The sequence below is a fragment of the Geotrypetes seraphini genome, chromosome 15 (assembly GCF_902459505.1).
Source record: "Geotrypetes seraphini chromosome 15, aGeoSer1.1, whole genome shotgun sequence".
Lineage (NCBI taxonomy): Eukaryota > Metazoa > Chordata > Amphibia > Gymnophiona > Dermophiidae > Geotrypetes > Geotrypetes seraphini.
In genome coordinates, this window is record NC_047098.1 from 62,654,043 (window position 1) to 62,681,927 (window position 27,885).

At 42.5% G+C, this 27,885-nt stretch overlaps 1 protein-coding gene across 1 annotated transcript; it reads right to left on the reverse strand.

Moving 5' to 3' along the window:
- Nucleotides 1-7,745: 7,745 nt before the first annotated feature.
- Nucleotides 7,746-26,978, reverse strand: TEKT1 (tektin 1). The gene is made up of 8 exons (XM_033922495.1): nucleotides 26,832-26,978; nucleotides 21,836-22,037; nucleotides 18,349-18,514; nucleotides 16,415-16,543; nucleotides 14,574-14,717; nucleotides 13,179-13,401; nucleotides 10,479-10,675; nucleotides 7,746-8,247 (listed from the first exon to the last, which is right to left on the reverse strand). The coding sequence occupies exons 2-8, from the start codon at nucleotides 22,023-22,025 to the stop codon at nucleotides 8,088-8,090; spliced, it is 1,209 nt and encodes a 402-aa protein (XP_033778386.1). The 5' UTR covers nucleotides 22,026-22,037; nucleotides 26,832-26,978; the 3' UTR covers nucleotides 7,746-8,087.
- Nucleotides 26,979-27,885: the final 907 nt, after the last annotated feature.

The window sequence follows — 27,885 nt, forward strand, 5'->3', positions numbered from 1 at the left end:
AAATTGATTATCTATACAAAATCAAACCAACCAGCAGCTGATGAATTCAACAGCCAGATTAATATCTGGTACTCTCAAGGTTCAAACATGTTACTCCAGTTCTGAGAAAATTGCATTGGCTTCCATTCCCTCAGCGAATATACCACAAGGTGCTTTCATACATGCAACAGGTGGTATATTATTCTGTTCTATCATCTATAATGCTATTATATTATTGCCTGCAGGCGGCCTGTTCAGAGCACTGCCTCTGCTGGCCGACCACTGCCGCTGCTGTTTTGGGAGGCTCGGAGGTATGTCGGGTCTCACCATTGTGGGGGGAGTGTTGGTGACTGAATCGTTGAGTCCAGTTTTTGGGGGGGAGAACGTATCAATGAATCGATTCAGTTTGGCAAATTGGCAAGCACTAACTGTCTTGAACCGCAAGGTAATGGCAGAATAGAAATCACTAATGTAATGTAATGTAACGGGGGCTGCTCGAGGGGGAGAACGGATACAAGTGAATCGATCTTTCACTCCGTCAAAAATTACAAAGACTAGGGGACACTCGATTAAGTTACAGGGAAATACTCTTTAAAACCAATAGGAGGAAATTTTTTTTTTCACTCAGAGAATAGTTAAGCTTTGGAACGTGTTGCCAGAGGATATGGTAAGAGTGGATAGCGTAGCTGGTTTTAAGAAAGGTTTGGACAAGTTCCTGGAAGAAAAGTCCATAGTCTGTTCTTGAGAAAGACATGGGGGAAGCCCTGTGTTGGTAGCATGGAATATTGCTACACCTTGGGTTTTGGCCAGGTACTAATGACCTGGATTGGCCACCGTGAGAACAGGCTACTGGGTTTGATGGACCATTGGTCTGACCCAATAAGGCTTTTCTTATGTTCTTTTACTTTTCTTATTTTTTATATGCTCTTTTTGTGTTGTGCAAAGGAGAAAAGGACAACAGCAGAATGATGTAAAGCTATTTATTTGACTGATAATATAGGATATTTCACCAGTTCCACTTAATACTGCACGAGTACACTTTGGGAATATATGAACTTGTGGACTGCAGATCCTTATCGCCATGGAATACCTACGCTAAAGATAAGTAGCGATTTCACGTTGGTTTATGCTTGAATTTTACTGACGGTTTTATAAAACAATTTGGTGGGAACATAAATGTGCGATGATGGTTCCCAGCAGCCACATATCTGGTCTCAGGTTGGAGGAGCACTGGGCACATTGTAAAGATATCTTTCACGCAAGGTTTTAGTGAACTCTGTTTGAGCGCACAACTCAAAAAGAGCATATAAAAAATAAGAAACATTAAAGGCAATAATATAACAGCATTATATATGATAAAGTGAATGCTGTAGTTTTAAGAACAAAGATCCCAAGTATTGCAAAGTTTGAATATTCTTCTGTTCTGCCATGTTTCCCAAATTTTTGGAAAGTTTACCATCCTAATCGTAGGTTACCATCCCTACTGTTCATCTAGAACAGGGATCTCAAAGTCCCTCCTTGAGGGCCGCAATCCAGTCGGGTTTTCAAGATTTCCCCAATGAATATGCATTGAAAGCAGTGCATGCACATAGATCTCATGCATATTCATTGGGGAAATCCTGAAAACCCGACTGGATTGCAGCCCTCGAGGAGGGACTTTGAGACCCCTGATCTAGAATCTTCCAATCCAGCAGTCCACATCTCCTAAATTTTGCTTGAATGACAGTGGCGAACCCTCCCTTTTGATGAAACCACGTTAGACCGGCGATTTAAAAAAGCCTCACTATGGTTCACTCCTTCTGGATTCATATTTGGAACACTATAAAATCTATAACTAAATGTTCAGAAGAGATTTCATTGGACATTGTAATTCTTCGTTCTCAGCATCCTTGTTTTGCACAAACAAACTGTCCACCTAAACTCATTGATGCCATGTTTGTAACAGCTCTTATGCATATTCTTAAAAATTGGAAATCACCCTCACTACTCGACTACACCTTTTGGTGGAATTCTCTGAGCATGTATCACAAATTTGAATCTTATGCATATGAGAAAAACATGATCTCTCGACTCTCCACGAACACGGTGCAGAAAAAATCACCTTGGTCATTCTTAGATTCATATGTTCATTCTACTCCATAGACACTTCTGCCTCTCTTTCTACTCTTTCTACTTATCTATCTCCTGCTTTCTCTTTGTCCCTCCCTCTATCTCCCTTTCTCTTATTTACTCTCCTCGCTTTTCTGCTTTTCATATATCTTCTACTAGCAGTTGCACATACCTTGAACTTTTTTATTAATCTGGTTATATGTTAATGACTATAGACATGGTCTTATTTTATGCCACTGGTTCTTAGTCAGATTTTGTGTGTTTAAACTGCTTTCTGTATATTTCTTGAAATATTCAATAAAAATCATTGAACTAAAAAAAAAAAAAAAAGCGCCTAACTTGGCTTCAGAAAAGGGGGCCTAAGTCTCTTCATCTCTGTGTGCCTCCGTTCAATGAACTGTATTTGGGTAATAATGGAAATATCGAGGAAGGGGTGGAAAGTATAAGGATAAGTATGTATGGAAAGACTGCAATTAGAGTATACAACGTCAATACGCTCGGCCTGCGCCTAGACATTTGCCATTCGTCGGGGCGAGGGGTGGGAGGGGCGGGGAAGCCATTACCGAGTATGCGCATGAGCACGGAGGCCGACGGAAAAACCGCCGCAGGCTCCTACTGCGCATGCACAGGTACGCTAAGGGTCTGCTGCGCATGCGGAAGCAGGGAGGCACTGCTAAGGCTTTTATTAGAGTTGATAATCTTATTTTTTTTTTTTCTACACAATACTTTTTGGAAAATTAGCCTATCCCAAAGTCAGCTGCTGCTGCCTATCTTGTGGCCTAGATGTAAGACGCACTGCGTGGAAGAATTTAAAATGAACAGCTTGGCGGCAAACTGTGCTTTCTGCTTGCTGAGGTGGTTTTTGTTTGGGTGTGTTCCAGATATTCTGGTTGGCCAAGGCTGCCAATTGGATCCACATTCACAGAACAGGGTTGGTTCAGACCTGGGTTTACCCCCACTACATGCTGAGACTTGCAGCCTTGGGTTATGGAATGCGATAGGAACTACAGTATAAAACATTTAAATTGAATCAGGTTGGGCACACTGGATGGACCATTCGGGTCTTTATCTGCCGTCATCTACTATAAGTCCTTGCATGTAACGGGGTAAACCCAGGACTGGATGAACCCTGGATCCAGTTGGCAATCTTACTGTTGACATATCCTGAAGTCGACTGCTGCTGCTTATTGCGTGACATGACATAACACAGAAAACTTCAAAATTAACATCTTGGCTTTCTTGGCCCCTTAAATTGCTTTATTTATTGAATGTAGGAGTATATTCTGCTAGATTCAAAGTTCTCGGAGGATCACGATAAAACACATTAAAAAAGACAAATCTACAACATAATAGAGCACAAACAGTCACAATAAATCACAAGACATAAATGGAACTCCAGTCCCCTAATTGGCAACATATTCAACTGAAGCTCCTTACCCCAGTGAGAATATCTGAAATAATCATGTAGCAATGAATAGTGTGCATAACAGAATGGTTTTCAATTCTTTCTTAAAAGAACCAAACCTAGATAGTACATGAACCCCAGAGGGTAAGGAATTCCATCGTTTGGAATCCACAGCTTTAAATAAGGACTTTCTCTATATTTCCAACCGCATTAAGTGAAAAAAGGCTCTTAAGAGGATTATAGTTTCAGCATTGACCCAATAAGAGGAGACACCATACCATTAAGAGCTTTAAAAATCAGAGTACCATAAATATGATTCTTTGTTCTATTGGTAGCTAATGAAGTGAAATCAAGATTGGGGTAATAATATCTCTAGCAATGCCAGTCAAGATTCTAGCAGTAGTGTTTTAGGAAGACCTAGCAATAAACTATTACAATAGGCAAAGAATAGAAAAGGTAATGATTGAACAACGCTTCAATCATTTTATTTTAATCTTTATTCCAAATTTTTATAGTCAACATTATATAAACACAACACCATACAACAAATAATCAGAACATAGCAGCATCATACAGAGTCGTCAGGTAACAGCACCACTAATACATGATCAAAATCTATTGGGGGGATGCATGATGGAGCAGTTGCAGGGTCTGGGATCTGAATGTGCGAAGCTGTTGGCACTACCAGGCCCACCCCCTCTGAAGTCAATTTCCTGTTCCTGGGCAGGGGACTGGAACAACCAATGGCTGCACTCATATGAACTGCAGCCCCGTGACTGCTCCGTGGCCTCTCCCATCCACCTACGGCCAGGAGGAGGGGAATGCTCTGATAAGAAGATGGGGTGCTCTATCCTAGTGGCTGCCAAGCAAGGTATGCCACTGGTCTCATCCATGTTGTGTCCAGATTCCTACCATGTGTATGCCTACCTGAAAACTAAGATATGCACAGTTACAAAATATCACTTAGATGGAATAGTGGCAAATCCACATGTATTTAAATGGGGTGGAAAGAAAGGAAAGCAAGTCTGGCCTTGTAGAGGGAGGAAAGGAGAGAGAGGTGCTGCTCTGCTGGACGTGAGGAGGGAGGGGGCAGACAGGGTGCTGGATCTGGGAAGGAGAGGGCTACATGCGGTATGGGAGACAGAGAAAGCATATGGACTAGAGAAGGAGAAGAGAGGGTGAAAGATACTAGATGAATGAGAGGGAGAGATACACTAGAGACCCAAGAGGGAGCAGTACTGGACCATGAGAGGGGTGGATGAGAAGAGAGGGATGGAGAAATACTGGCCCTAGAGTCGGGGGTGCAGAAGGAAGGGAGGATAAGGGTGGGAGAGATACTTACAGTACAAGCACAACAAAACATAACACAGCAATAGAGCACTGCCAGAGGAAAGGAAATGGACAAGGGACACCATCCAGGGGATGCAGCATGTGAATAGGAGGCCTCAAAAATGATTCCATACATTGATTCAAAAAAGCATGCCTTCAGCAAAACTTTAAATTTGGAAAATTTCTGCCCAGAATGCAGCTAAGGGTATTTTCAAAACTCTAAGACGTCAAAAAAAGGCATAAATCAACACTTGGACGTCCTAATCGCCTGGACGTCTAAGTGTCGATTTTTGAAATCATCTTTCTGGACATTTTGCATGGTGTCCTAGCCACTGTGTGTCCAAAACTAAAGTGGGCATGTTGGAGGTGTGTTCTGGGCTGACTTTGGGCGGGCTTATACTTGGATGTTTCATGGTAATAATCTTACCTTTCCCCAAGACATCCTGGATGGAACTTCAGAGGGGCTCAGCATAACCTATAAGAGAGTTGTGGTGCGATATTTATGTGACACCCTTTTTGTGAAGTTCACAGCAGTGCCCTGTAAGGTGCCCCACTGCTCTGTTGCCATGTCTGAGTGGCCAGTCCATCATAATGCTGGCCCCTCCCACATCCAAATGGTCTTGTTCTGGGCATTTGGGGCTTGGATGAGTGTTTGGTCGAGAATGTGGTATAGATGTTGTGGTGGTCCAAACAGACGATTTTCGTAAAAAATAAATATTTTTGATGTATTTTTTGAGAATGGGCATTTTTCCACTGCCGACTTTGGGTGTCTAGCAGTATATGTTCCAATCGGACTTAGACATTTATTTTATGACCCTCCATGCCTTCACTTTTAGTTCAATCAAGATATTAGCAGGAGAATCCTTCCCTATGACTTCTAATCAGTATTCTTCCCAAAGCAAACACAAACTGTTGAGATTTGGAATATTGCTCCTTGACTGAGGGACAAAGGATGTATTTATCAGACAAGTATGATCTAGCATGATTTTATGTCATGTAAAAATGCTGACAAACTAATCAGACTGATGTTTAGGGTTATTTTGTTTTGCACTTTTGTACTATTGTTTGCTATTTATTTAAAAATTCTGATATACCATTTCCCTGGATCAAAATCCATCTGAAACAACGTACAAAGCCAGGGACTAATGATTATTTGCATGCTTTCTTCCTAATTGTGGAAAATTGGGATGGGTGTGTTAGACTGACATTTGCTGTTTTTCAAGTTTTATTCAATTATTATTATCTCTGAGGTTTAATATTTAGACTTTAAGCTCTGAGTAAGGGATACCTGAATTCACCTGAATACACCTGAATTCGTTTCACCATTGCATAGTGCTGTATATGCCAAATAGCAGTATAAAAATGATAAATATAATTGATACATGCCTTGAATAAGAAATTGGAAGAGAAGAGGTCTGACTAAATAAATACCCAATGCAGAATAACATCTAAATCTATTGTAAAAGTAATTAGATCATGCTGGATCAAACCAAGGGTCCATCAAGCTCAGTACGGTATATGGCCCCTGGCAGTGGAACGCAACAGGTCCTTAGGGCCATATTCTATAAACTGCACCCTACCGTTGCCTAAATTATTTGTTTAATTAGCTTTAACGAGCACGATAATTGACCGTGTCATTTAAAATGGGTTAAAAATGCGTTACAAAATAAAAGAAGGCGCCGGGAGGCATTTACGATATAGGCACTGGAATCACATCTACAGCAGGACACCTATCGGAGCCTTATGTCTAAGTGGGCATGGTTAAGGGCGAAGCAAGACATAGGCGCTGTTAGATGTAGTTCACTAAAGAACTTAGGCATCTGCAAAGTAGGTCAGTGAATCCCTGGCCTACCTTGCAGAGGCCTAAGTTTTCTGGTAGGTGCCATTAACCCAGCTGGGGATAAAACTATTTAGTTATGCAGATGATTTCACGATTATCATCCCATTCACCAATTCTGTCTCCGAAACTATTCCCAAAGCTTCAGAAGCTATAAACATGATGGAACAATGGATGACAAACTTTAGGCTCAAACTTAATTCAGATAAAACGACTTTTTTCATTGCTTCACCACATCCACTTGACATTAAATCACCCCTCTGTATCAATAACCTTAGTTACCCTATCCAGCCCTCCATAAAGATACTAGGTGTAACTCTGGATCAATGCCTAACCATGAAAGACCAAGTAGATTCCTTAATCAGAAAGGGATTTTTCACTCTCTGGAAACTCAGATCCCTTAAAGCTTATTTTGTTACATCGGTTTTTAGAATCCTAGTCCAATCCCTCATACTAAGCCTGCTTGACTACTGTAACAACGCCTATTTGGCAATTTCCCAAAAAAATATGCGACGCCTACAACTGTTGCAGAATGCGGCAGTCAGACTAATCTTTGGACTAAAGAAATTTGACCACGTGACACCCTACTACCGGCAGCTACATTGGCTGCCAATGGAGGCACGCGTAAAGTTCAAATTTGCCTGTTTCTGCTTTAAAGCATTACACGGACTTGCCCCCAAATACATTACTGACCTTTTCTCCTTCTCAACCAACAGACACAAGAGAAGTTCACATTCCAACTTCGTTTCCCCCCCAGTGAGAGGTTGCAAACTGAAAAAACACCATGAATTCCTTCTCTCACACCAAGCAGCATCATGGGGTAAAGACCTAGAACAATTACTTTCGCCCTCTACTTATGAGGAATTTAGGAAACGTCTAAAACATCTTGACAACTGATCCACTTATCTCTTTCCTCTCAATAGTGACCTACTGTCCTTTTGATCACTTTTCTCCTCAATAATGAATTTCCTATCTAATTACTTCTCTTTCTTCTTCCCCTCTTGAAGTCAGTCAATTTGTACCTTTGCTTAATCTTTTGTAAACCGCATAGAACTTCACGGTATTGCGGTATATAAGCTGTTATTATTATTATTATTAACCATGATTCTTTAAATGGCACTGAAACGTGATTAACAACACAGCACCATTTTGTAGGCGGCTGTCAATCTAGGCAGCATTTCCAGAATCTGGCCCTTAGTGAAAGAAAGAGGACATGCCTAAGGTTGTCCATCCACTGGAGTACACTATTCGAACAAAAGATACTATATTCAATATACAACAAATAGAATAATTTCTGCAGAAAATTATTGTCTGTCACTTTTTATTTAAATGCCCAAGTTATCCTGTCACAGTCTTTTTAGAGAAATTTTCAAACACTGAAATCAATTTAATTCTAGCAACCAATGGAACTTTCAGGAGAGGTGTCTTTCAGTAGCGATTAATCGACATCCCTTTTCTCATCTTCACGCACATCACTTCGTCAACATAGATCGAGTTATCCTTCACTTGAATCTCCTCCTCCAGAGACAGCTGGCTCCGGCTCAGGCCTTTTAATTCAGTTTCAGCTTGTGCCAATGTATTACGTAACCTAGGATAGTTTCATAGTTTATTAAAATTTTGATTAAATGCTTATCATTACATTCGAAGCGTTGTACAATAAAATAGTATAAATATAGTTGGGGGAACAAACAGATAATAGACAAAATCTTTATACAACAGACAGACTTGATTGGGAAAGGGCAGTGTAAACAAGAGGAAAAGCGGGAGAACTACAATTTGTAAGTAAAGAAAACGTAGAAGGATAAAAACAATGGGATATGAAAAGGTAGGGATTAGTTACAGGAATAAAAGAAAGGATAACTCAATCGTAGGCATTTTTAAAAAGAAAGCATTTAAAACTACTCTTGAGTTTTTCCAAGTTTTGTTCTACTCTTTTTTTTTTTTGTCAAGGTTTGTTTATTAAAGTTTTACAAAATACAAAGAACGGATGAATTCGTCATCAAAATGTATACAAGGTACAAACATCCACAAAGAAATTTTTAAGTAATTGCATATGGGAGAGAGTTCCAGATTGAGGAAGCGGTGACCGAAAAGATGGAAGCACGAGAGGTGCTGATTATTTTTAGTGAGGGGACATTGAGAGTATGTAAGAGGCGGACCTTAAAGTTCTGGGGGGATTGTATGTGAAGCGACACGTCTTGTAGTTTTCCTTAGGCTATGTTTGAAGCTGTAAGAAAACCAGACCCTGTTTGTTTTTCCTTCTCTGAAATACTGCAAGGCCATTTTATGTTTGAAAAGATGTGTGTTATCTTGTTGTGAAGTGAATTCAATTGTTTTCATAGCTGTATTTGCAAGCAGCTTTAGATAAGAGGCTCTGCTGACCAAGGCACCCTTTGGACTTCAGTCTTTAGATAGAAAAATGCTTGTAAATTTCTTTAAAGTTTCATGTGACCTGTGTCCATATATGGTTTGTATTTACATGCTGACACATGCTGACACATGCTGACAACACTGATTCATGTAAAATGATATAAAAGGGATGTAAAGCTGACAATAAATTGGACATGTTTCGGAGATCATTTCTTGCCTCTAAGATATGTCCCCAGATTCATCTGGCTTGCAAATGACAGAGAGAAAGTATGGGGCAGGAATTGGGACCTAATCCTTTTCAGTATGGTATTAAAAGTCTATCTATGAAAGCAGGGGCATTAGTCTTTTGAATTTTGAAGGTTAATAAGGCAATTTTATATGTAATTCAGTGCAGAATAGGTAACCAGTGTGCATTCTTTAGCAAAGGAGGTACTAGATCAAATCTTTTTGAGTTCGTGATAATTTTAATGGCCGTATTTTGAACGAGTTGGAGACGCCTAATATCTTTTTGACCCAGCCCTTTGTATAGTGAATTGCAATAATCAATTTTTGATGTAATGAGAGAATGAATTAGGATATTGAGAAAATTAGAGTCCAGAAGAGGAACTAACGATCGAATCATCCTGAGCTTATAGAAGCAGTTTTTGACCAGGTCACATGAAGGAAGACACATGAACTCTGCCACGTGATATGCAAGGGATCAAGTTTAGCTTCTGAGCAAATATTGGATGAGGAAGGAGACTTAAAAATGAGCATTCTTGCAGAAAGAGCTCATAGATGCAGTCTATGGCAGATACAACATATGTGTGACAGAGAAAAGAATTGAACTAAAAGGACAGGAATCTCATTTTTTAGAAAGAAGTAGCAAACAAAATGCAAGTGTGATTTAAAGCCAGCTACTCCAATAATGTGTGCATCTGTGGTCACGTGAGGTCCCAAAAATATTAGGCATGCTTGGGCACCCACAGAGCTAACACCTATGATTGTAATGTTTTCATAGTGCTTCTGGGAGTGTCTTTGGTTCTTTGTTATGTTCATTGTTGGTTTTTCCTTTCCCTATTGCTATTTTTGTAAATCGCTTAGGTTTGGTTGTACCATAGTCTGGCACTTCATCAAATTTTAAATACCTGTAAACATAAACATCTGTTTTAAATCAATTGTTGTAAAAGAACTTCACCATAGTCCTCCTAGTATCAAACTGTCTATTTTTGTACCCTTTTGGGTTCTATATTGGTGATTTTCCAATAAACCTTTGTGTTATTTCTCAACCTTCTGATGCATTCAGTTTGTTGGTGTTGGAAGATTTGTATACCATCCTACTTTTGTTTATTTATTTTATATTGTTTATACCTAGGGGTTTTTAAAATCCTTTTTTGTGGGGGGGGGGGGGTGGTTTCATCATCAGCTCAGGAGAGCACTGTATTTCAGTGAGGCTGCTCTGGTTCTTACCTCTTCAGATTTGCTGTGATTTCTTGAACCTCACTAATTAGTCTGTACTGCACTGGGTCTCGGCATAGTTCTACATTAGGTCGCAGGGTTCTGGTCTCCAGGCGTGTGTGGGCCACTTTGGTAGGTGCTTCCTTATCAACAATGGCCTTCTTTAGGGCCACAATGTTCTGCTCCTGAGAAGCAATCTCATCCATGACCTTCAAATCAAAATCAATACATGATGTGGTTATCTAGTAGACAAAACAACAAAATGCAAATACAGTGTTCCCCTGATCATTCGTGGTCGGTGGGTTGCGGTCCCGGTCATTCGCGCTATTTTCCGACTGCGAACCACCGACAAGGAGAGGGCAGCAGGAGAGGCAGGCGAGAGCAGCCGGAGTGCCGGCGAGTGCAGGAAATCACTCGCGGTATTCTCCGCCCGCCTCTTCCTGCACTAAGTCGGGCCTTATCCAATCAGGAGCTGCTTTGACACACAGCTCCTGATTGGATAAGGCCCGACTTAGTGCAGAAAGAGGCGGTTGGAGCATAAAGCGAGTGATTGGATATATACAGTCACAAGTGACCCACAGAATAAAAACAAGCCATATTGTGTATAAAATTTCAAGTGCTATGTTTCAGCAAATCTAAGGTTAGGCCAGTTCCCTTTGAACGTTTTTCCCTTTGCCCAAAGTGAAACTTTGTTAGACCCTGTTAATTAGAGTCTTCCTGAAATTTTCCAGTTGGCTAAATCCTTTCCAAATTTTCACGATAACCCTGTTCAATTCCTGGAAACTTGGAAGCAATTTAAGATCTCTCACAATCCCACTTAGGCATATGTAACTAGTCTGCTTAAAGCACTCACTGTTTGTTAACGACTCGGATTTTGCGAGGATAACAAACAGTGCCGATAAGTGTTGGCAATGGCTGGTGGAGGATCCCGTGAAAAGCAATATGAGCAATACTGAGATTGGTGAGTATTTACAGAAAAGAAAAGAATTGACTGAGAACTTAGAGGGAGTTTGTGAACCTAAGGTGGATTGTCTGAAGCGAATATCCCTGAGGCAGGGAAAAGGGGAAGATCTTATAACCTTCCATACTCGGTGTTCTCAGTCTTTTAAGCAATTTTCTGGGTAACTAGAAGATGGGACTGGGAGAGGAATTGTGGCTATGTTTATCAATGGCTTTTTATCTCCTAGGCCTAGATTTTTTTAAGAACTGTGTAAAAAACAGATGGACTGCTATCTCAGCCATTATAGTAGTGATTTTTAAAAAGTGAGTCATTCTCCAAAAAATGCTCATGCAAATGAGGTTGGCAGAGAGTAGCAAAGACTCACTAAATTAGCATGTGCCCCATCGCTAGTTATAGTGATGGGCACATGCGCAAAATAAATAGGGAAAACCCCTCCCAACAGTGGCAGCAGGGAGTGGGCATCCCTCCTTCCATTTTGGGGGCATTCGGGGGTACAGTGGCTCAAGGGTGCCTGGTGCAGGGTGAGACCATGACACGGGGAAGTCCTGCATGGCAGGAGGAAGAGGGCATCCCTCCTGCCTATTTTGAGGGAAGGGGAGGGGATTGGTTTGGGGGAGTCAGTGGCACAAAAGGTGCCAGGGCTGGGTGCGGGCAAGGCACAGGGGTATTTGCCCAGGCAGGAGGGAGTTGGCAAACCTCCTGCCATTTTCACTGCCGTGGGGGGAGGGTCATTGGGGATGGCCATCAGCACGGGGTGGGGGCTTTTTTAAATGGTGCAGTTTGTGTGTATATAACACATACACAACATCTGTGCCATTAAAAAAAAAAGAAGCCTTAACAGCAGTGACAGGAGGCTGCTTCCCCTGTCAATGCTGTTATGGCTCTGTGCATGTGTCAATCGCTCACTGAGCGATTGATCTGTCGGGTGTGCATGCAAATGTTTTCCACCTCTGTGCAAATCATTTGCATGCAAACTTGATAGCGCATCAATCATTCCTGAAGAATCGGCCAGAGAATCGACCAACAGCGATCCAATTGGTATCTTTAGTGCATCCAGGCCTTACCCAGATAAGCTGTTTTCCAGTAGATAGGTGAGACATTGTAGACAAATGGTACCAGGATTGCGCAAATTTAGACTTAAATAAGCGCAGGACCATGATTTCATCCTCAGGATCCACAGATCCAGCACACAGTCCTTAATCTTCCACTCTGGGAAGTGGTGTATCTGCACACAAGGGATCAGCAAACGAAACATTTACATCAGGGTTCCCTAGATCAGGGTCAGGCAGCAGCAGGCTGAAGCAAGGATGTGCCCAAAGGCACAACGCCACTAAGAGATGCTGCGGAGGGGAATTGGGACTGCTTAGGGGGGGAGAACACCTGTTCTGAAACTCGAAACACAAAAATTTCATAAAGTCTGAAAAAGTGTCTGGTTCCTGGGGTGTAGAGCCTTGGCTGCGGAGGTTCCACAGACAGATGAACGGTCCTACTAGCCATGCCGAGCCCCGAAAGCAAAGAAGGCCGCCCTGCAATGCTAGCTGAGCGTTTGGCCACCTGCTTCAGCAGGGGAGAGGCTAAGCTGACCACCGCTGCCTCCCCCAGCTGTGCCACGCAGCACCTGGTGGAAGGACACTCTAAAAGCACTAAATCTGCGCAATCCTGGCACCATCTGCCTAGAATGTCTCACCTATTGCACTGGAAATCTATTTCCGGGAGAAGAAAAGCGAGATTTAGGTCGTCTTTCTCCTTACCTTTCCCAGGTGCATCTTTAGCTTTTCCTTGGCATCCTTGGTCTCCATTAGCCTGTCCTCAAAGGCGAGGTTGACTGTCTTGTACTGGTTGTACATGTCACTGTACGTCTGGAATAGGATGCTGTTGATCAATGCCCTGAGGGCCAGGGAGTTATTCTTCTGCTTAAATGCTTTCACAATGTTGGCGTTAGAGAAATCTTCCCACTCTTTCGGGGTCACAGAGCTGAAGTAAAACAAAACAAGCATTAGTGCCATCACATGCCTTAATATCTGCTGCTCTTCGTTGTCCTCAAGAAGGTTTTCAGTTCTCAAAGCTGAACTAGCAGGTTTCACATTTTGTCTCGCAAACTTTGTCAAGCCGCGGCACACTAGACGTAGTGGCCGCAGCTCGAGGCGTCAACGTTCATGCATGTGCAAAGGCCGCCAGTGTGTGTGTGTGGGGGGGGGGGGGGGGGCGGGAGGAAAGATTCATGGATTGGAGAGGCAATGGCATCGGCTAATCGCCTACAGGATATGCCTCACGCAGTCAGCCGGCACCTTTCTTCCTCCATGTCATCTCGTGAGGCACACGGTTTGCGATACACTGCTCTAAACCGTATTTGCAGATTTTCAAAATTCGCAGGGGTTCCTAGAACGGAACCCCAGCGAATTTCGGTGGAGTACTGTACTTAATCTCTTACCATTTCCCGCTTATTCCCTTTGGTTCCAGTAAGTCAGCATGTTAAGTCCCCCCTTCTAATTTTCTTTTTAATTTTTTTACCCTTTTTTATAATATTTGAAAATTGTAAACCGTTTAGATATATATTTGATAAACGGTATATCAAAGATTCAATAAACTTGGTAAACGTGGAAACATGAAAGGGGTAAGATAACTGCAACAGCATTACTTGTTGTTTTAAATGATGTCTTTGTATTTTTAGTTATTCTTATTTTTAATATGCATGTGTAGCCCCCCTACCCCTCCCTTCTTGCTTGTCCCCCTTCCCCTACTCCCACCTTTATTTTATTTTCATCTTGATGTATTTTAACTCCCTGGTGTACTTCCCCATTAATCACGTATGTTTTGTCAGTCTTATAACCCCCCTCCATTTCTTTTATTTTAATATACAATGCATATAATTTTATGTTTGTTTTAAGTTATATTGTATGCAAACCATTTAGCCATTTCAGATAAACGGTATATCAAAAACCAATAAAGCTTGGAAAGTTGGATCTAAGCGGGGATAGAAGTTTTTAAAATAAATAAATAGCAAATGTACATCTCCAAATGCTGCTATTTACTCGTGGACAATCTTCTAAATAAGTCCCCTCAAGGTAATAAGAGCAATGGCTATGAAGCATACAGATCTGCAGTTCACAACCTCCATGAGTTCAGACATGGTTAAAACTGCTTACTTGCCCTGAATCTTCACAACGTCATTTGCGTAATGAATATCCGGTGTGTTGTTCGTCAGTGTACTGCAGTAATCATCGATCGAGAAGGCAGCAAACTTGTCCTGTAGGTCCTTTTCAAGGTAGTACTTAGCTGACCGATTGAGCCTGAGAAGGAGGACAAAATTGGGGAGTGCCCCTGTGAAACCTGTTTCTGTCCAGATGGAAAACTATCATCTGATGGGATACACTTTAACTAAATAAAAGAAAGACACTAAAGCAGGGGTGTCCAATCTGCGGCCCGAGGGCTGCATGAGGCCCAGTGAAGTATTTTGTGCAGCCCCGGTCGAGGGCGATGCAGTGTTTTCCTCTGTTGTCCCCGGGTGTTTACTGTCTTGCCGGCTCCTTCCTGTGTCTTCCTGCAGCGTTTGCGCATTTGTGCGGCCCCAGAAACATTTTCATCGGCCAATGCGGCCCAGGGAAGCCAAAAGGTTGGACACCCCTGCACTAAAGTTTAAAGCTGATTTTTCTTTTTAGGGTTGGAGCTCTTGAAAAAGAAAAGTCAACCCACAAAAAAGTAACAACTTTGGTAATAAAACAAAATTACTTTTCTGAAATTCATATTTATAGTTGCAAAGATTTATTCATTCAATCAGTGGTGTGGCGAGGGTGAGGGGTACCTGGGTATCTCCAATATGCTGCTCACCGCAGGCGTAGGCTCTCTCTCTGATGTTACTTACTAGTCACAGGACCCTGATGTAACGTCAGAGGGGAGCGTCGAGGCTGGCGCGAGCAGCAGGTTGGAGCTGCTGCTCGCACCGGTGAAGAGCTAGAGGTACCGGTGAGGGTAGAGTTACCAGATGTCCGGGGGAAACCCAGACATGTCCTCTTTTTAGAGGACTGTCCGGGTGCCCAGAGGGATTTCCAAAACCCAGAAGTTTGTCCGGGGTTTTGAAGTCCCCGACCTCAGGGCTGCGTCTGCAGGGCATCTGCGCGGGCGCGGACTTCAACGCCATGGTATCACATTCATGCATGCATGCGTGTGATGTCATCACATCAACATCTGCGCATGTGCAGACGCTGTCTTGAGCGTGGGGAGATTTGTGTGGGTGCGGACTGGGGCTGGAGGCAGAATGAGCCAGGGCTGGGGCGGAACCAGGTGTCCTCTTTTTTCATAGAGGAAATATGATAACCCTAGGTGGGGGAAGGGGGGGCGAGGAGGGGACGTGCTGGCACCCCTACCAAGACAGCACCCAGAGCGGTCTGACCCCTCCGCCTTCTTACTATGCCCTGCCTCTAAGGAATTTCAGCAGGTGTTTGCTAAATATTTATTTCAATTTCTATCCCATTCTCCTGGGAGCTCAGAATGGGTTACAATTGACATTCACAATAAATTACAGGACAAAAGCATTTGTAGAAGAGTCAGGTGAAGTTAAAACATTGAGAGAGAAGGGGCAGGGAAGCAGAACAGACATAACTAATCTCTTGCTTAAATCAACCTCAGCCCTTCCCCTCCTCTTCACTGCAGGACAGGAGGAAAAATGGGAAAAAGCAAAACGGTCTGGATAGGAAGCAGATCAGCTCTTTTTGTTCTGCTCTATCTACTCACTCATTCCCTTCCTGTTCCCTGCTCACTACCTGGGAGGGGATAGCCTAGACTAGGAAGCAAATTTTTGTCTTCTGCTGCCTGAGATTCAGTGTCCAAAGAACTATCAGAATGGCTTCATAGTGAAAGCTCAAGTGCCGTTCCCAAAATTGTTGTATTCAAGACAATTGCAAATTTGTTCAATGGAAGGGCCAGTTCTGAATAGCAGCATCTATGCCAGATGGTTAGACATCAAAAGTAGAATAGATGCATTCTGTACCTGATTTGCTCATCGGTCTCTTCCAATGTACGCTGAAGCAAAGCAATAGCCCCTTCAATAACTTCCACTTCCTTTATAAGTTCTCGTTCTACTTCATCGTGCACCAAGTCAACGCCAAGACGCCTCTCTCTGACGAGTAAAAAAAAAAAAAAGAGAGAGAGAGTTTTATACTCTCTTTTTTTCTGCCATCCTCTCTGCCACCTGTATTCTCTATTCTGGACATGCGATAAGTGGCAAAATAAATTTACAAGAAAAAAAGAAAATTTAATTTTACAACTGCAAAGGGAGAATGCAAAACAAAAACAACAGAATTCAGAGGGCAGAAGTGGAGTGGAACGAGTAGATGTGAACAGCTTAAATTACCAATTACTAAATCTTTTGGATCTTAATTAGACCTACGAGTAGATCATAAATTTATCTTCTTTTTTTCTATGATCATGTCTGCCTTTATATCCCTTTGTTTGTTTTTTTGTTTCTCTCTTTTGTGTTCCCACCATATGTGTTCTTCCCTAAATGTTTCTTCTCTTTCTTTAAAGATTGTAGTTCTTCCCCCTCGCCTTCTGTATCAGTTACGTATTAGAACGTATATAATTTGTATTCAATTGTATAAAAAATGTTTTGTCCCCTATTTTTTTAAAATGTTATACGCATTGAAGTATATATTGCATATACAACAAACCTTAATAAAACTTGAAACTATCTTTCCAAAAATACTATGACTAAGGGTCATGCAATGAAAATACTAAATAGTACATCTTAATAATGGTTTATAGACTTTTCTTTTAGGCAATTATGCAAACCTTTTTTAAACCCTGCTAAGCTAATTGCTTCCACCATATTATCTGGTAACGACTTCTAGAGTTTAATTACACATTGAGTGAAGAACTGTTTTCTCTGGTTTGTTTTAAATCTACTAAGAACATAAGAAGTTGCCACCACTGGGTCAGACCATTGGTCCATCGCGCCCAGCGGTCCGCTCCCACGGCGGCCTGTCAGGTCCATGACCTGTAATGTGGTTCCTGTCCATTTCTGTAACCTACCTCTTCTTTTATCTGTAACCCTCATTAGTAGATTTAAAACAAACCAGAGAAAACAGTTCTTCACTCAATGTGTAATTAAACTCTGGAAGTCGTTACCAGATGATATGGTGAAAGCAATTAGCTTAGCAGGGTTTAAAAAAGGTTTGGATAATTGCCTAAAAGAAAAGTCTATAAACCATTATTAAGATGTACTTGGAAGAATCCACTGCTTATTCCTAGATTATGCAGTATAAAATATGTTGTACTCCTTAGAATTTTGTCAGGTACTTGTGACCTGAGTTGGCTACTATTGGAAAGAGAATACTAGGCTTGATGGACGGGTCAGTCTAAGTATAGCAACTCTTATGTTCTTATGAGTATACAGTGCTTGATGTTGAAGGACGTGCCAACACTCAAAGACCTGCTGTATCCTACCCCCACTGATGCAAATTTCCTGTTGGAGTGGATGGGACACAACAAGCCTTTCAGCACCGACACAGGGTTGACATCTTGCACCATGCGTTCACAGTTTTGAAGAATTGCAGAGTCGTGGCAGCAGCCCAGGAGAAAGGAAGCAGGGCCTGGAAAGGGTAAATGAAGAGAAGGGGTGGGACAGATGAGAGACGTGTTGGGATAGAGGTGGGAGCAGGGGTATGTAAGACAAAGGAAAGGGAGATGCTGGACACGGATAGGGATGGGAAGAGACAAGAGAGGTGCTGGACATGGAGAGAGTGGTGGGGGAGAGAAAGGGGAGGTTTTGAATAAGGCAGAGGCCTTGAATCATTCCTGCAGGGGTACATTGCTGAAGGTGCACTGTCCTAGAGCATCATTTACCCTTAGGCCAGCCCTGATCTATTTGATGACTTAGTGAAAAAGTAGAAAAGTCCAGCTTTAGAAGTGCTTGGAGCTTGCTACCTGTTGAGAAGGCACTGTTGAGCTATGTTTAAGGGCTCCATGCAGCCCTCCAAAGCTTTCTCCAGCCGCACTTTGAATGCAAGTAGGACATTAATCTCATTAACAATATCTTCTAGTTTATCGTCTAACTCCTTTTTCCAGAATTGTATTTCTTCAATCCGCTGCTCTGCAAAAGAAGAAACATTTATAAAAATTAATTAGAAATGAAAGCCAAATCTAAGTAAGCAATGTGCCTTTGTGAAGGAGTAAGGGGTACTCTCCCTCGCTGATACTACAATTGCACTATTATACAACAGGGGGTGCTAGTTCACAGGCGCAACCCTGCTGAGTCATGAAGACGGGACTCAGACATATGTCCTAGTGTGGAGTGAGTCAGACAGGTCCCACGGCAAGAGACTTCCCAGAGAAGTTGCCCACGAGAGTGGGAGGAAGAAGTGGCCCCATGCGTTTTGCTTGGCTGAGGTAAGCTGATTTCTTTTGCTAACTCCATTTGAGCCTTGTTATAAGGAAGACTTTTTGCGGTCTGTGTTTGGGGCACAAGGCAATACCAGCTCCAAGCTCGGCTTAGGACTTGTGTGCGTCAAACCAAGAGACGATGCTTCTCTGGTGTGCTCGATCCTGTGAGGTAACGGAATTCAGGGAGTTCTTTTTGAGTCGTGTAGGGCTGTGTGCTCACAGGCCCAAAACACAAACCTTGCTCATGCTGTTACAGTCCTATTTAACCAAAGAGATAGTCTGCCGCATCAAGGAACCCACCATTATTATTATTTCAGTGAACAAGTTCAGGGCAACTTAATCATTGGTTTTCTGTGTGGTCTTCTGTAATATTTCCTTTTGTTTTCATTACTGATCTTGGATATGTGTCCCCCACATGTTCTAAAAACATCACCACTATCTTTACAAAACCAATGGCTCGAATGGATGAGTCATACGCTTTAGAATGGAGAATTTCCTACAAATAAACGACATATAATAATCGCTCCAATAATTAAAAATAGGAATGAATCTGTTACCCTAACATTAAATTATAGATCTGTTATTTCAATTCCATTCATAGGGCTCCTTTTACAAAGGTTCGCTAAGCGTTTCGTGCATGTTAGTCTATGGACACATTAGCGGTTAGCGCACGCATAAATTTAACGTGCGCTAAAACGCATAACGCACCTTAGTAAAACAGGGGGACAGTTGGAAATTGCATAAATATAAACAAGAGCTTAGCTCCCCAATTAATCAAGTCTTCAAAAATTAAAATATAGGTATGCTTTCAGAACTTTACGAGAAAGAAAATAAGATGCCATTATTCTAATCTGCAACGGGAGATATTCCAAATTCTAGCATTTTGGTATAAAAAGATAATATTCCAAAGTATGTTAATAGAGGCTCTTCTTCATAAATGGATAACACATAGCCATGAGGGTGGATAACCACGCAGCCTATCTTTTTGCCAGATTTTCAGCCTCTTATCGCTTTAAATTTACCTATTTATGCTGGCTTTTACAAAGCTGCGGTGGAGGTTTCTTTTAAGAACATAAGACCATAAGAACATAAGCAGTGCCTCCGCCGGGTCAGACCATAGGTCCATCCTGCCCGGCAGTCCGCTCCCGCGGCGGCCCAAGCAGGTCACGACCTGTCTGAATCACCAGAAGGGGCTCTCTTGCCACCTTGGTTTCTCATTGAAGTCCTATCTTCCCATCGTAGTCCTAACCCTCCGGTCTTGCACATGCACGACCTGGTTGGGTTTCTATACTTGTGTTACATCCCAGCTCCTCCCTCAGTATCCCACGATCCCTTTATCCCTCAGGAATCCGTCCAATCCCTGTTTGAATCCCTGTACCGTACTCTGCCTGATCACTTCCTCCGGTAGCGCATTCCAAGTGTCCACGACCCTTTGGGTGCCAACGAGGTAAATGTTCTGACGCTCACAGAGTGTTGGAACACTTACCTCACCAGCCTGTGGTAGAAACCTCTAATGGGGTTTAATAAAAAGAGCCCTTCATTTTTGTCCAAGCTGTATATTCTGAATAGATAAAATGAAATCATAGCAAGGGAATGTCCCTGACGTTCCCTCTTTTTATCTAAGGGGTCCTTTTACAAAGGCACGGTAGCGGTTTAACGCGCGGAATGCCACGCATTAAACCGCCTGCTGCGCTAGTACCGAACGCCTCCATTGACGAGGCGTCAGGATTTTAGGCTGCCGCGGGGGTTAGCGCGTGATGAAATGTCCGATGCGCTAACCCCATTAGCGCGCCTTGATTAAAGGAGCCCTAAGTATATTTCTTTGCACGCTATTTTATTTGGTCATGAAGGTTTGTCTAGCTAACTTCCAAAATCCCAACCTATTACCATAAATACTTGAATATAAACCGATCCCAATATAAACCGAGGTCCTGTATTTATATGGATTCCTCCAAAAAGGTGGGAAAAAAGGTTGACTTGAATATAAACAGAAGTTAGAAAGTTATGAGCTCATCCTCCCTCCCCATCAGCTATCTTGGAAGTCACTAAACATAATGAAAAGATCTGTGGGGCATATATCCCAAAGCAAACATATTCACAACAAGGTCCCTACATAGGAAAACGCTGCCACAAGCAACTATAAACTTAAAATATGTACACAAAAATTAAATTTAAACCTCAAGAAGCCATACGCTGTATGTAGTGCAACACCAGAGAAAGAGACATAGAAACAGCACTCTACACTTTGGAAAATACTGTACAAAGAAAGCAGTGTAAATTTACTTTAAAACCTCATTTTCTGTTCATGAAATTAAAATTCTTTTTTTCTACCTTTGTTTGGTCATTTTATTCATGTTGATCCCAGTTTCCAGTTTCTGCTTTCTTCTATCTTTTCTTCATTTTCTTTCCAGGGTCTTCAGTCCATCTGACACTTCTCTTCCTTCCTGTCTTCTTTACTTCTACTCCTACATCCATCTCTGACTTGAACCTTTTCCTTCTGCATCTCTATCTGTTTCTGCTTACAGTATTCCATCTCCCTCATCCTATTATCCTCCAGTTTTTTACTAACTCTCCCCCTTCCAGCATCTTTTTTCTCACTCTTCCCCCTCTATTTTCACTCTTCTGACCAACATATCCTCTCCCCTCTTGTCTCCAGCACCTCAACTCTTTCGCTCTCTCTCTCTCCACCTCAATCCAAGGTCTCTCCCCCATCACCTTGCTCCTCTCTCTCATGTAGTCTCCCTGTGTTCCCCTCTCCTTTCTGCTGTGTCAGCATCTCCTCTGTCTGCCTATTCCTTCAACGTCCAGAACCTTTGTCTTCTACTGCCTCCACCCCTTGTCCAGAATCTCCCATATTCCTACTTACCCCATGTACATTTTCCCCCTTCCCCCTACAACCCCCATGTCCAGCATCCTCCCATGTCCCTTTTTTCTTTCTTATCTGATCTAGCAGCATACCCCCCCCTCTTTCTAAGACAACAAGCCCACCATCTTCCCCCATCTCATTCCATGATCAGCTGTGTTTGATTACCTAGTTTCTTGTTAACATCGCTTTGGGTTTTTTGAGTTGTTTTCTCAGTTTCATCCACCAGCCTCTGACTCTCGGCTACCACCCTCTCTGACCTTGAGCGCTGCTGCTCAGCCGTAGAATACTTAGTCTTGTTGGCCAGGCTCCACTCATGGGGAAGGAACTTTGGAGGAAGCTGGACTAATCTGGCCATGCTTTTTAAACCCTGGATACAAAAGCAAAATAAAGGTAGCATTAAATCTCTTAGAATGTTCCCTGAAATCCAAACCCCCTCCCCAAGGGTCTACATTCAGCTGGCGGTGATGAGCATTTCTTTAGCCACCTCTGGCATTATTCCCAGATATTCAATTCCAGGCTATGTCCGGGCACTGACATTGAACATCAGGGTTCATGCAGGCAGGGCTCTCTTATGCGGTTAAGTGTGATATTCAGCAGTTATCCGCCAAAGTGACACCATATAAATACAGGACTGACTTTTATGTAATCTGATTTAATCACTAAAATTAGGCAGTTAAGTGCTGAATACTAGGACTTAAGTAAGTGCTGACTCCACTCCCAGACCACCCACAAAATAGCTGGCTTTAGCAGTCTCGGCTAAGTGCCGCTGGATATCAGCAGATGGCCCCAAACTGGCCAGGAGCTGTTTCTGATTGGTTAAATTGCTTTGGATTTCAAGCCCAGGAAGTATAGCGTTTTCTTGGCAATAATATATTTTGTTTCAAAAGCAATACACATGACAAATGGGACCAGGTTTAGACAAACAGTGGTCGGTATTCAAAGTGATTTAAGCAGGCAGGAGTGGTTCTTGCTTAAGCCACCTGTGACTTTCTCTCTCCCCCCCCCACCCCCAGTATTCAAGGGCAATGCCCCTGAATAAGGTAACATTTTGGAAGAAGCTGGTAGTTATGTAGGTGATGGAGATATTCTGTGCCAACATCTGCATAGCTAAGCGGACAAATATAGGACAGCTCAACAGCTGTCCTAATTCCCTTCGCTTAGCTATGCGGGTGCTGGCACTGAATATCAGCAATCACCCACTATTCTTTTACCTTTAAAGAAGCCCCCGGTTCTCCTCCCAGCCTCTAAAAAAAGCCCCCTCCTTCTTACCCCTTCCCCTCCCCTCCCAATACTGCAAACGCTGCCGTGAGAAGTCACAGCAGCCATTTACGGAGGCCAGCTGCAAGGGGCAGGAATGAGGGGGCCTCCAACACCCCCCACTAGGACCACCAGGGATATAGGTAGACCCAGAGGGAACAGTGGTTAAAGCTACAGCCTCAGCACTCTGAGGTTGTGGGTTCAAATCCCATGCTGCTCCTTGTGACCCTGGGCAAGTCACTTAATCCCCCCATTGCCCCAGGTACATTAGATAGATTGTGAGCCCACCAGGACAGACAGGGAAAAATGCTTAAGTACCTGTAAACAATTCTGAGCTCCCCTGGGAGAACGATATAGAAAACTGAATAAATAGTGTGAAAAGTTTCAGCCTCTGATAACCAGAGCTGGTATTGTGACATCATAATACCTCATTCCACCAGTGCCTACGAGCCAACCTGATCAGTGATGTCACAATGGCTTGATTGTCCTATACCTAGCTCACTTTTGCTACATTTTGATTTCTAGAGTGGTGCAGTGGTGGTGGGTTGAAGCCCACGCTGCTCCTTGTGACCCTGGGCAAGTCACTTAATCCCCCATTGCTCCAGGTACATTAGATAAATTGTGAGCCCACCAGAACAGACAGGAAAAAAATGCCTGAGTACATGAACATAAAACCACTTAAATAAATAAATAAAATTAATTAATTCTATTAGGCATCACTATCAGAACTGTGCCTACATTGTAGGCATCTCTAATGTAGGCCAGGGTTTACCTCGCCTATATAGCGGTGTCTAATGATGCCTATCAGTGCCTGACTTTAAAAAATGCTCCCGATCCACCCCTAACTATGCCTACACAGTATACACAGTGTCTACCACCCAATTAACCTCATTAATGACGGGAGAGAAAGTAAGAAGGGGGTTTTGGGGGATTGCTGAAAACGAGCAATCACAGGTCATTAGCAGAATCATTTACAGACCTCAGCTTTAAAATTTTTCTGGGATTAATACAAAAAAAAAAGTAGCGACACAGCCTGGTTTTTCTACTCACATTCTTCAATAGACATGATTCCCAAATTAATCCCCCCCCCTCCCTTTTTTCAAAGCCTTGGTAGAGGTTTTTCCCGTGGCCTAGAGTGCTAAATACTATGACACTGCTCCGACTCTCATATAATTACTATGAGTGTCAGAACATTTAGCGCCCAGGCTGTGGTAAAAACCTCTACCATGGCTTAGGGCTCCTTTTACTAAGCTTGCGGTAGCGTTTTTAGTGCACGCTGCAGATTAGCGCGCTATGTGGAAAAACTAACGCCAGCTCAAGGGAGGCGTTAGCGTCTAGCTAAAACCGCTAGCCCAGCTTAGTAAAAGGAGCCTTTAGTAAAAGAGGGCCTAAAATTATCTCCCATATTTGCAAACATTTCAAATTGCTAGAATTGCTTTGTAGTACCATAATGAAATTTCTAATCATTGCTAGCTTAGGACTTTTTAACGACGTGGCAGAAAAAGAAAATTATGTTTTCCCGGCATAAAAAAGGGCATTTGATATTTGAGAATCTTGCATGTATTAAAAAAAAAAAAAAAAAATAGATCCTCTGGAGGCCTAGTGGTTAGAACGAGTTTGATCCCTGTGACCTTGAGCAAGTCACTTAACCCTCCATTTTCCCAGGTACCAAAGTTAGATTGTGAGCTTGCCGGGACAGATAGGGAAAAATGCACTATTCAATGCATTGTAAGCCGCTTTGGGGTGAATCTCTTCATGAAAAGGCAGTTAATAAATCAATCTAAGAAAAGGTACCATGTTTTAGTGCATGCTTACTTGAGAAATGAGGCAACAATGTCAGCTGGGTTCTATTTATAACTAAATATAAAAATTAGATATCATTTTTCTATAAAAAAATTTCCCCCCTTTTACAATACCACGAAAGCAGTTTTAGCGCAGGGCAGTGTGCTGAATGCTCTGCGCTGCTCCTGATGTACAAAGGAACTCTATAAGAATTGGTTTTGTAAAAGGGGGGGGGGGGGGGGTTTAATTGAAGTGGTGAATCTCTGGCAAATGAAATGATAGAAAGATGTAGCTTGTTGCATTTGAATCAGCATCTTTTTGATTACTTATCCAGTTGAATAAGTCAATTTATAAGACTGGATTATGACACAAATATGTTCCTCTTTCTTTCATTCTAATTGTACTGGTATTTATTAGCCATTCATTTTAAAAGATTTATTAAGTTTGAAATGCACTGTTAATTTCAGACAGGTGAGAGTGGAGTTGCATTCTGCTACACTATTCAAATATTGCACAGTAAAAAGAATCCCATTTTGATGTTTTTCTTGACATAATTATTAAATCATTTTACAACCTCTTATTGTGTAAACTGAGTCGAGCCTCTGTTGACTGGAGGATGATCCGGTATATAAACCAAAAGATTGGATTGGATTGGCCTGCTCTGCTGCTTCTTAATTCACATATCAAACCATCTCTCTTAGCTGAAGGAGCTGTCCAGACCATGGTGCTGAACAATAGGGCAAGTCCTCGGGAGAGTTCCCAAACCTAATCTAATCTAATGGTCCTAAAGCCAATAAGATTTTCAGGGTATTTATTGTGACTATGTATCATGGATGCCAGCTCTGTGAGTACAATGGGACCCTGAGCACCCCTAACATTGAGAAAAATCCTCTATGGTGTCCAGGATAGAGCAATTTCATACACTGGTGATCAAGTGTATGTACAAATTAATCTCATTCATGCATCTTGATGGTATTCTGAAAATCCAATTGATTTAGGGTTACCAGGACTGATTTGAGAAACAGTGCTCTAGGATGTGCAAGAAAGGGATTATCAGCATGGCACCTCTAGATGGTAGAGGGAAAGGGGTCTGAAAGGGAGCAAGAATCAAAATGTCCAAGGAAGACTATGTGAGATCCATTGATTCCTGTCCAAGGAAGACTGCTGCATATGCCTCTCCTAATTCCCTGCTACACAATCGTCTCTTGGTCTCACCTTTTTCCCCCACCCTTCCATCTAAAACGGTGCCGTTTGAATGCAGTGCCAAAGGATGATCAACTCCTAGAGCAGTGGTTCTCAACCCTGTCCTGGGGATCCCCCAGCCAGTCAGATATCCCTAATGAATATGCACGAGAGAGATTTGCATACCTGTCACTTCCATTATATGCAAAGCTCTCTCATGCATATTCATTAGGGATATCTTGAAAACCTGACTGGTTGGGGGGTCCCCAGGACAGGGTTTTGAACCGCTGCCCTAGAGGATATGTGTGCTCCCCTACCTCTGTGGTCAAACCAGCCAAGTAATTGCTCACAAAATGGGTTTCAATGAGCATAAGTTTAGTGGCCGTTCTTATTTCTAAATTTAATTTCCTGGACTACCTTATTAATAAGCGTCAGGTGGATGTTAATATCCCTAATGAAAGACTTGTTCTTCAGTCAAACTCTCTTGGAAGCTCGGTTGCTGTATATTAGTTTTTGTTTCTTGTTACAAATTTAACTCCATCCCAGCATTCCTTTATAAAGAAACTGTAGGTAAGGGAAAAAGGGAAAATAAACCAACAAAGGCTGGTAATGAAAAAGAAACCCATACCTTAGAAATAAAAAATGATACATATTAGAAATGAATCCGGAATGGGCACAGGACTCGATTCCCTCTCCTCTAATAATGCAAGATATTATGGGCTCCTTTTACGAAGGTGCGCAGAAGATTAGCGCGCACTAGCCGAAAAACCACCACCTGCCTAAAGGAGGCGCTAGCTAAAACGGCTAGTGCACCTTTGTAAAAGGAGCCCTCTATCTTCTGTACATTGAATATTACCCATGGTTGCAAGGGAACTGCATCTCAGGATCATTGCTTTCCATTATTGTATTTGCATGGGTGAAAGGCACGTATCCGGCTTACCTTCGGGACACTGTAAAGCGACGATTTTAATTCGTGCAGCTGTGTCTGACCGCGAGCTCCTTTTTTTTCCCGGAGATACGCGCGCTTCTCGTGAGGACCCCTGAACAGCCGGCAGCCGGAAACAAACCTGTTCCCGTGGCAACTGCGGGGACGCGTCTCCGTAGCAACGGAGGAGGAGGCGGGGCCCGGTCCCCAGAGCCTGCGCAATCCTCTCTGCGTTCCAGACCTCGAGCGCTGGGATCCCTCGGAAGCGCGAGCGAGGGCTTTTGGGAACTTGATAAGGTCAGGGTGGGGAGCTTAAAATAAATGATGTGCTGGGATGGAAAAAAGCCTCTCAGATGAGATTGGACTTGAGCCTGGTCAGCTTCTAAGAACTGAACGGTTTGGGATATGGATTAATGGGCTGGAGAGCATTGCAAAGGATTATGATTGGTTTTCTAGAAAAACTGGGAAATGCTTCTTTGCAATCAAATCAGTTCCTCGAGCTGAAATAATAGTAAGAGGAAGCATTTTATTCTAGCTGCATGAATGCATGCAATAAATGGAGAAAGTATGCAGAGCAGGAGCCATGGAATTCTTCCAGCACCTGTGTTTGTAGGTATAAGGTATAATAGTGCTTGCTTAGCCATTCATATCCTAGCACCTTTCTGACTTGCATGCAACTTTCTTTAAATTACCGTACTCAACTTATTTTCTAATTCCTGTTACTCGATCTTATCTATATATATTTCATCTTGGCTTACTCTCTATGCTGTCTTTTAAAATATTTTCCAGTGCAATAGGTGAGACATTCTAGATATGTGGGTTATCTCCCAATGGCTGCATGCCATATATGCAGAAGGAATCCACTCCACTGGGAGCTCTAGCACCACCTGTAGTTTTTCCCTGCTGCACCCGTGCCTGCAGGAGTGTTTCTGTTCTGCTCTCCCTTTTTTCTTATTTTATTATGTGTTCTCGACCCCTTTTCAGGATTCCTTTGTACTCGGAGCATTTGAGAGCACACAGAGTTCGGTCTCCAGCTGACAGGCCAATCCCAGTGGGTACCTGTTAGCCA

What these genes read in the sequence shown, in the direction of transcription:
- TEKT1 (XM_033922495.1), bottom strand. Translation starts at nt 22,025, where the DNA reads ATGGCCAGATTAGTCCAGCTTCCTCCAAAGTTCCTTCCCCATGAGTGG. An exon ending in TAAAGATGCACCTGGGAAAG is followed by an intron (nt 10,676 to 13,178) that starts GTAAGGAGAAAG and finishes TTTGATTTGAAG; the next exon opens with GTCATGGATGAGATTGCTTC. An exon ending in ATCACAGCAAATCTGAAGAG is followed by an intron (nt 8,248 to 10,478) that starts GTAAGAACCAGA and finishes AAACTATCCTAG; the next exon opens with GTTACGTAATACATTGGCAC.